This window comes from Nuphar pumila, chromosome 12, assembly GCF_984573655.1.
Source record: "Nuphar pumila chromosome 12, dmNupPumi1.hap1.1, whole genome shotgun sequence".
NCBI classification, from domain to species: domain Eukaryota; kingdom Viridiplantae; phylum Streptophyta; class Magnoliopsida; order Nymphaeales; family Nymphaeaceae; genus Nuphar; species Nuphar pumila.
The window spans coordinates 14,422,918-14,433,103 of NC_143260.1; the positions used below are offsets into that span (position 1 = coordinate 14,422,918).

General features: G+C 42.1%; 1 protein-coding gene across 2 annotated transcripts; it reads left to right on the forward strand.

Moving 5' to 3' along the window:
- The first annotated feature begins 1,527 nt into the window (after positions 1 to 1,527).
- On the forward strand, positions 1,528 to 8,625 carry LOC149820076 (putative polygalacturonase). 2 transcript variants are annotated; one of them, XM_089982105.1, is made up of 8 exons: positions 1,528 to 1,645; positions 1,842 to 1,923; positions 2,108 to 2,763; positions 4,348 to 4,468; positions 6,622 to 6,796; positions 7,006 to 7,076; positions 7,709 to 7,898; positions 8,023 to 8,625. In XM_089982105.1, exons 3-8 carry the CDS (start codon positions 2,437 to 2,439, stop codon positions 8,468 to 8,470), a joined length of 1,332 nt encoding a protein of 443 aa, XP_089838231.1. In that variant the 5' UTR covers positions 1,528 to 1,645; positions 1,842 to 1,923; positions 2,108 to 2,436; the 3' UTR covers positions 8,471 to 8,625. The 2 variants fall into 2 exon arrangements, with proteins under 2 accessions (XP_089838231.1, XP_089838232.1); XM_089982106.1 differs by lacking the exon at positions 1,528 to 1,645 and having other exon boundaries at positions 1,786 to 1,923.
- Positions 8,626 to 10,186: the final 1,561 nt, after the last annotated feature.

The window sequence follows — 10,186 nt, forward strand, 5'->3', positions numbered from 1 at the left end:
AAAGGTTAGATGATGGTTAGTTTTGATGTATTTCATGCAATAAGAAAAACAGAGGTTATGTGCTTATAGAAATGCTGGGAGGAGATGGAGAAAGAAAGAGGGAGGAGAAGAGGAATCAACCTACCAGAAAGCAAGAGGGGAGGAGGACAGTGGTCGTCTGTCTAAAATATTAGAGTCAAGAAAGAAAGGGTGTCTCTGTCTCTCTCTGTCTCTGAGCTTATGACGGTCGCCAGAAAATGACCTTCCAGAATAAATCAGAGAGGCGGGGAGTGGCGAAGAGAGAGAGAGAGAGAATACAAAAGAAGCGGGTTTAACGACGTTGGCAGTTCTTTTTTGTGGCTCAGTCAGGACGCGTGTTGCATCACATCGCGTTTGACATTAATAACGTCACCCAGCATTTGACCTGATTTGCTTTAGTGTCATCCGAGTCCATGAGACACTTCACGTTGGTATCGGATCGACCGTTTCGTCGGCACCCAAATTTAGGGGTGGCAATGGGGTGGGGTTGGCGGGTCAGCAAACCTCAACACGAACCCGACCCGTTTATTAAACGGGTTGGCTGTGGCAAACACGAACCCGACCCATTTATTAAACGAGTAACCCGACAAGACATGGTTAACCCATTTAATAAACGGGTTGGGTCGGGTAAACAGATTGGTGGGTTAGCGGGCGGGTTGGTGGGTTGGGTTCGGGTAAACGGGTTGGCGAGGATGAGGTCGAGGCCAGAGAGTCGGTCGCCAAAAAGGGCGTTCACGGAAAAGGCAGCGGCGGCGTTGGCCGCGCTCGAGCCGAGGCCGCTGTCGAGAGGGAGCCCCTTCTTCAACAAAACCGAGATGCCGACGGACCGAACACCAAGGGCCAGGAGGGCTGCGATCCTCATGTAGTGGTGGAGCGGGTCGAGGGTGAGCCTGAGGCGCTGTGGACGATAGCGATGTCTCAGGGAAGCCATCGGCAAAGGCATCGTGGACCAGCTGGTTCTGGCCGTGGGGGATGGTCACGCCGCTCACCGAGAGGGTGAGCACGCGAGAGGATCCCGACGAGGTCTCCGACGAGTATGGGCTCGGAAACGAGCCGAAGAGCAACCATGGTGGTACCGTGTATCTTCCGATGGAAGCAAACGAAAAAAGAGCAAAACACGAGTAAGGATAACATTTAGAATAAATTAATGCCACGAAGAAAAACCTGTTCTGCTCGGGACTACTTGTTTTGGTGTGTTTCCCTTTTTCTCCCTACATTTTTTGTTAATGGCAGATATGATAATCGGGTTGGCATACCCTTAATACGAACCCGACCCGTTTAATAAACGGGTTAAGCGGGTCAACCCGTTTACGACATGAATCCATTTAAGCCAAACCCGAACCCGAACCCGCCTAAGAAGCGGGTTGGCGGGTCGTGTCAGAAATAGTCACCCCTACCCAAATTCTGAGAGAGAGAGAGATATGCATGCGCGAGGGACCATCTTTTTTTTCTCTCTCTCTCAACGCTCACTGCTTCGCTCCTCCACTCTCTAATAAGAGACCCCCCCCTCTCTCTCTCTCTCTCTCACACACACACACACATAGGCCTATCCCTAAGGAAAGAGAAGGGAATCAATTCATCCCCATCCTTCTCTTATCGAGCCATTCTGCTTTGGAGCATTCCCTTTGTAAGTATTGAAGAGCGCCACCAGCTAAAAACTTCATCTCCCCTTTTCCCCCTTCCTTTTTTCCTTTCTCTCCATTCCCAAAGTTCCCCTCTTTCACATTTTGTGCTATTATTCTACTGTTCCTCTCCTTTTGGACCAGGGTTCTTCTTCTTGGACTGTAGCTTTTGTTATTGTTATTATCTTCTATTGCTTGCAGAGTCCGCCATTGAAGGGCGATCCTGTGCTTTTCTTCTTGGAACCATCCAACGGTTTATCCGATTCCTGCGGAGTGCTCCTAGGTTCTTCTTCCTCCTCTCTTTTTCGTATTTTATATAATTATTTATTTTATTTATTTTTTACTTTTTTTGTGTGAAGAGAGGGATCTCTCTCTTGAGGGGTTTTCTCCTTGGAGTGATCTACTTGTTCCTTTCTTCTTTCTTTCTTTCTTTATTAATTTATTTTTCCCCGTGTGTTAAGGACCAGAACTCGAGTGTTCCTTCATCAGCTCGAAAGAAAAAGGCAGAAATCCGCCATTAGTGGCTGTTGCTGTAGCTTTCCATTTGGAGTCTTTCGGATTGGCTTTTCGATTTTCCTCTCTCTCTCTCTCTCTTTGTGTGTGTGAAAAAACTCCTTAATTTGAGCCTTGAATTCTCATTACTATCCGCTATCAACGCTCTTCTTCTAAAGAAAGAAAAGATTCCTAATAAAACCCTCTTCTCCCAAAAATCAGATATCAGAAAACCCATCTCTCTCTCTCTCTGTAAAAACAACAAGAATAAAGGAAAGAAAAAGAAAGTCGGGACACTGCGAGGATGCTGCGACTGTGGGTGGTTGCGTTGGTGGCGTGGGCCTCGGCGCTGTCGTCCACCGAAGCTGCTTCCTACAGCACATGCTCCTACTCGGTGCCCATGAAGACCCGTCGGGACGTCATCTCCATCACCGACTTCGGCGGGGTCGGGGACGGCCGGACACTCAACACGTGGGCCTTCAGGAGCGCCATCTACAGGATCCACCACCTTCACCGGCAAGGCGGCACCCTGCTCTACGTGCCGCAGGGCGTCTACCTCACCGGCTCCTTCAACCTCACCAGCCACATGACCCTCTACTTGGCCAAGGGCGCCGTCATCCGAGCCACTCAGGTATCCTCCTTCTCTATCCCCTTCTCTGTCCGCTTGTCTGCATTTTTCTCTTTTCTTTGTTGTTTGGTTCCTTTGGCTTTTCTTCTGTTTGGCACGGTAGCGCTGACGAGTCATGAAAATCGAGATCCAGAGATGACCCAAGTCTCACTCGGTTTTCATAACCGGAAACGCATTTTGGTATTTTTATATTCCGTTGGTCCTGGGACATTCCGTGAAAAAAATACTGGGCTTCTGGCTCGGTTTCCGATCATTTATATTTAGAATCTTAGATGGTCAGGGATGTTCTTCTGAACAATCGTCAAACACCATGATAATAATAATAACATTAGACGATAATAATAGAGTATTACAACGAGCCTATTATTATTATTATTATTATTATTATTATTATTATTATTATTATTATTATTATTATTATTATTATTATTATTCAAGGCTGTTTTGTGGACTTAAGTTTGGGTTGACCGAGGCGCAATGCCATGATCAGGCACAGTACTCAGCAAGGTATTTAGGATCTCAAAACACAAATGCTTCCTCCTCTATGCTGCCCCATGATTGAGATCAGCTGCAATGTGATTGCACACTTTTAGTGTGCTGCAGCTGCTGCAACTGATCACCCACCATCACTCGTGAAAAAGAATCAGTTTGCAGTCACATTGCTCACTTAAGTTTAAGTGTGCTGCTGCATCTGATCACCCTCCATCCGCTGGGTCCCACAGCTGACATGCTGTATCCAAAAGATGGTGATGGTGGCTGATCACTGATCATGTGCACCAGAACACTAAAAGCGTGGGATCACATTGCATCTGATCCTCCCTTGTTCCGGCAACATTTTTGCCAGAGTTTGTAAATATGCCAGCTATTGGAAAATCATTAGACATGGTAGCTTTTTTTTTTCTTGAAAATCGTTAAATTAAAATATGATTTCCAAAAATTGTTCGTGTCTCTAAAGTTTAAACATGATAGTGATTTTCTCTTCAGTATCTCTAAACATATAGACAATTTCTGAAAATTACTGGGGGTTCGTACATTAACATTTTGTATCGTACGAACAGTGTAAGGGCACGTGTTTGTGTTTTGAGGCCAGAGTACCTTGCTAAATACTCAGGTCCGATCATTGGATCTGCAGGTTGACCACCGGAGGCAATGGGCCCCCGTTCCTTGGCCTTATATCGACACTTGAAAATCCTAAGCTCAGTTTGCAGTCTGAAAAACTAATTGAAAGAAAAAAAAAACAGAATTAAAGTTTTTGTGAGAAAAAAAAGTCCAAAATCTTTATATATTTACATTTTTTTTTCACAAAAACAGGCCAAAACTGAAAAAAAAGTCAGGTTAAAATTATTCTACGTTTGCTAAAAACATAGAGAAATGGTGGGTCCCACCGGTTTTGAAAGATTTTTTTTCTTTTTCTTCCAAATTTTTTACCTGCAATCAAACAGGGCCAAAAAGATTCCTCATACAATGGTGGATTTTGATAGATGGCTAAAACTTGGTGTGGTGCACTCCATGTTAAAAAATTTGCATTCACACATGATCCCTGAGCCTCAAAACAATTGAGATACATGCTCTGCTTTATTTGTCCAGGACACGGGTAGTTGGCCATTGACAGAGCCCCTGCCTTCTTATGGGAGGGGCAGGGAGCGACCTGGAGGGAGGTACGTCAGTTTCATTCATGGGGACGGTATCCATGATGTCATAATTACAGGTGAACTACTTTCAGCAAATTTTACCTCAACTTTTTGTGTTCTGATAATTTCCTTAGTTGTAATTACATGAACATCATGAATTCAAGATTCACACCTTTCATTGCTTCAACATCTTTACCATCCAATTTTTATTTAAATTATTTACGTACCAGGAAGTGGATTTCAATGCTTACTGCATCTGGTTTGTACCGTTTCAATGACGGCATGGAGGGTTTTTGTTTTTTTATAGGCAAGCTGGGGGTTGGCGGCCCCTACTGGTTTATTGAATTAAACCAGAAATCAAAATTACATCATGGTTTAATCACCATTAAGAGGATGCCAATCAGGGGGTCAATTTTTCCAACACTCATTACCCCCTGATTTTGCTAATCTCGCCAATTGCTTGACCAAAAAATTCCCTTTGTTTCTATATTCTGTACACTTTAATTCTATTCACACTAATATGTGCAAAAATGTTGCTTGGGACCCTTCCAAGGTGTCCCCTGCCCTCCAGCGCCTGTTTTGCGCTAGCTATCAAATCTGGATGGCTACTTTCCAAAATTACCTGATCTTGAAGACACTTTTTGAATGACTCTGCTCCACCCTTCCCATTCACTGTCCTGCATACTTCAAAATTGGAATACCTGGCTTCAATAAACCTTCCAATAGTGATGCAGTCCACGTTGGAGGAGGAGAGAAAATAATGGCCCACCGTGAATCGGTGTGGCTGAACTTCTTTATTAAACTCAGAAATGTTCAAAAAGCAATGGGAATATGCAATAAACAGTAAAAAAAATATAAACGAAAAACAGCAAGCAAGTAAAAGAATAGGAAAACTGCAGGAAAGAAGGCGGCTGGAGCTTTTCAATGATCTCTGCCTTCACGCAACCCTAGGCAAGGCCTTTTAAAGGCTGTTTACTGGACCGGGTTGTGGGCCCAGATTTGGATCCGACCCACGATCCGGGTCAGTCTCTCTTTGCAGCTGGTTCTGGGGCGTGCGAGCTCCACCACGCCTGACGTAGGTGCGCAGGGATACCTCCCTGCGTCGTGGCTCCGTCCCTGCAAGTGAGTCATATGCGCGGGGTCCTTCATCTGCCCTTTGTGGTGGATCGGGTGGCACGATGGACCCAATCGGGTCCTGCCCTGCATCAAATAGGATCCCTGATAGTATAACCCCACATACCATTTCCTGCTAAAATTACAATGAATATTGATCTTGGTCCAGCCTTCTTTTGGAGGGGACCAATGATGGCATGGAGTTTCTTCGAGAACTATTATTAGAAAAACTGGAAAGTCTCAGACTTTTGTAATTCCTGTTTGTTTTGTACAAAATCTTTAATCCATAAGATGCTTTTCCCATGACATAGTTGCACACATCTGCTGATTATTGCATAATATTGAAAGATATCATGTGATGGTCATGTTGTAGGATGAATTTGTGTGATTTTTTAAATATTTTATGTATGTTAAAAAATCATGAATGCTAACATCAGTAAATCCTTGATGTTGTTGATTCAACATATCACTATGCTCCATTTATATTCTCTAAAGAAATAGATTCAACTGTGTCTCGAGCTAGTTCCATGGTTTGGGCTGGTTTGAGAATTTTTAAGGTGGCTTAGGCAGCAGAAACACACAAATTGCCTTGGTTGAAAACTAAGTTCATAGATATAATTTGAGAACACAATATAATTCTTTACCACTTTATTTCTTTTCTCTTTCATCGCTTGACACCTCCCACACCTCTCTCTCTCTCTCTCTCTCTCACACACACACACACACACACAGTTTTCTGTGAATCAGAAATGGAATGTCAGCCTGCAAAAGAACAAAATCAAATTAGGGATTTCAGAAGTTCAATGTTATTTAATATTCATTGATACTTATAGAAGTTAAAGAGTTTAAGGATGTTGATATCTGTGTTGATCTTCATGAGCCGGCCAAAATTTTTAATAATTTTATATACATATATTTATTTTTCATGCCAGCCATGATCTTTTAGGATTCCAATTGGAGACATGATTTTACTCCACTTTTTCTTGCATGAAAGCCTTGGATTAATAGAGGTGTTAGGAGAACATGAGCTGTTTAAATTTTTGTAATTATTTGCAAATAGTTGCTATTGGTAGATATTGTTCAACTGAGAAAGAAAAGATTGATTTGGGTTATACAGGTGAAAATGGAACAATTGATGGTCAAGGTGAAATCTGGTGGAACATGTGGAGAGATGGCTCTCTAAAATATACAAGACCGCATCTCTTAGAATTAATGCATTCCAGCGACGTCATTATTTCACATCTGACCTTCATGAACTCTCCATTTTGGAATATCCATCCCGTTTATTGCAGGTATAATTGGTTGACTAGCGATTTAATTTCTCTCTCTCTCTCTCTCTCTCTCTCACACACACACACACACACACACACACACACACACACAGAGAGAGAGAGAGAGAGAGAGAGAGATTGTTATGAAGATTCTGTCCTTTGTAGTTATTGTTTGACTTTGTTCAAGTTCAAGCTTGACCAGCCAAGAGTGGTTGATTTTCTCATTGCAGCAATGTTGTGGTTAATCATGTGACCATCTTGGCTCCGTTTGATTCCCCCAATACTGATGGAATTGATCCAGGTATGGCATTGCAAACCTTGTACAATGGACCTGTTATAATAGGTTTGCCCAAACTCAACAGCTATGTATTTTAGCTGCTTTTATTTTGGTAATGTGCAGTTTATTTTTTCTTTTGGAAATGATATATTTACTTTTATTTTCTCCTATAAATTCTTATCACCATCTGTATAATAACAGGCTGAATTTCACAGTTGGCTTCTATATGAGTGACAAATTATAGCTAGATCTGATTGTTTTATCAGAGCTCTGTTCTAGATCTTATTATCCTGAATTTAATTATTTTCAGGCTCTCACAAAATATTCTTTATTTTTTATTTCTCAGAACGTATTCTTTTTTTTTGTGTCAAAATAAATCCCGGAGCTCTAGATATGGCAGATTTAGCATTTAGCTTCCCATATCTCCTTGTTGCCATTAATGACTGAATGTTAAGCCAAGACTCCTTTGTTAACACGCAAATATAGAATTTGTCAAATTTGGATTACTGATAAATCAAACATGCTCTTGATTTCTGACGAAATCAACAAATTTTATGTAACCAACTTCAGTTCCCCGCTAGCAGTGAAGAATGAAAGTTGTTTTGATGAATTTGAAGCATTCGTTTATAATGACTGAAGCTTAAAATACTGTCCAGATTCCAGTAATAATGTGTGCATTGAAGATAGCTATATAAACACTGGCGATGACCTGGTAGCAATAAAGAGTGGCTGGGATGAATATGGAATTGCATTTAACCGTCGAAGCTCTGACATCACCATTCGACGTATCTCCGGCTCGTCATATTCTTTTGCAGGGATTGCCTTTGGTAGTGAAACTTCTGGCGGGTCTGTTGACATTTCATCTTGCCCTTTATTGTATTCTTTTTTCGAAGAAAATGTAGGGAAATATTCCTCCATATGGCAGATGGAGACAATCATGTTTCTAATATAATTTTTGCTCTTTTCATAGGATGGAGAATATTTTGGTTGAGAACATCAATCTCTACAATACATCAACCGGTATATTTCTCAAAACAAATGCTGGCAGGGGAGGGGTAATTCGAAATATAACAGTCAGGGATATCTACATGGAGAACGTGAAGAATGCAATCAGATTTGCAGGGAATGTTGGTGATCATCCTGACAATAATTATAACCCCAATGCACTTCCAGTAGTGGATGGCATAGCAATCATGAATGTGTGGGGTGTGAATGTGCTGCATCCAGGATCTTTAGAAGGTGTGCAGAAGTCACCATTTGAACGGATTTGTCTTTCAAATATAATTCTTAAAGGGATGGCTGCCAATTTGCCATGGAAATGTGACAGTATTGAGGGCATTGCCCTTGGAGTGCACCCTTGGCCGTGTACCCAATTGATCAGTACACATGGTACTGCTTTTTGTCCCATGAATTTCTAGAAAGGTGGTCTTGTCTAAATCGTTGGTTGGGTCCTTTGTTCCACATCAAGATGTAATTCATCTGGTGTTCTGTAATGCATTCTTTCCACATGTAAAACTGATGTTTGTCTGTGGTGTGGTACTGAAAAATAAAGTACAGAAGGCATAGTCTTGCACTGGGAGTGTAACTCTTTTGACTGTACAAGCCCTCGTTCTCTCCTTGCTCCCCTCCTAAGGAATCAAATCTGATGAATGGGAACACCAGAAGGCCATTACAAATGCTGCATAGATGATCTTCATTTGTGTTTTATGGCTGTTGCAGATTTGTTCTGTATATGCTATGCAGATGGCAAATTTTCAAAAATTGCCAGCTAGAGAAAAATCTGAGATGACCAAACTTCTTTAATCATGTGTTCATCTTCTCTGTCACCACTCACCAAGAGTCATTGCAAGAGCATTTCCCATTCACAAATTCATGAAACCTGCATGTCTCCAAGTAATATCTTGCGTCCAGTAATCTTAGACACGTATTTTGCTGCAACATGGCAATCCCTGCACATTCTGGTATTCTTTATCACTCTGATGGTCATGCTCTCACCTGTCCTTATAAGACCTATAGTGATAGCTAGCTTCTCAGTATGACTTAACACCATTTGTTCTTTTTGCTGGTCATCAACATTCTGAATCACACTTCTTGTATCAGGGTTATAACCCAATCTCCTCATTTCAGTGACCAGTTGGAATTACTTAAAGTATATTTCGCCAATGTCTCTGTGTGGTCTCCCTTTCACAGAGAAAACATGAACTTCCTTATTGATCCAGATCCAACTCCACTCTGTCCTGTTCTTCACGCCCATAACATTCATCACATCGCTTAGATTTTCATTCTGGTCCCATTGGCCTTCAGCAGCATACAAGTTCATCAGTAGTGAATAATTCACAGAATTATAGGGTTCTTGTTTGAATAGGCGTTTTGCTGCAAATTCAGCAAGCTTGACGTTCCGGTGAACTTTGCAAGCTCTGAGCAAACCGCCCCATATACTTACATCTGGTCTTACCCGCATTGTCTTGATCAAATCCAGTGCTTCATCCAAATAACCATTTCGACCTAGAAGATCTACCATACATGCATAGTGTTCTACAGTTGGAATGGTGCCAAATTCCTCTGTAATTTCCTGCCTTTGAACATCCACTGATCAGTGCCATCCATGAAGCCACATTTGGGGTCAGGCCTGCACTTTTCAGTTGCCTGATCAACACCAATGCTTGTTTGCTCTGACCCATCAGAGAGTAGACCAGGTGATCATCTGGTTGGATCCCTTCTTCTTCCATCTGATTCAAGAGCTCCAAAGCTTCACCAAAATACCCGCTATGGCATACCCTGCAACAAGAGTATTCCATGTGAATGCGTTTCTATGCTTCATATTATCGGAGACTCTCCTCGCTTCAACTAGTCTCCTGTGCTTCATGTACATCTCTACTGGTGAGGTTTTCATGCATGTCATTCTCGTAGCCATGGATTGCTCTTCCTAGCCTAATCGTTCCCTGTTGAGCAACAGCTTGCAGGATGCTTGTGATGGAGCTTGCATTGGGCTTCATTCCTGAACTCACCATTTGTCCGAATACTCAATGCATTTGATCCATCCTTCCATTGTGAAAAAACAGCAATTGCTGCACTCCAGGATATTGCATCAGGTTCTATCCCCTCTGTTTTCGTCATTTGTAAAATCTTCTCAA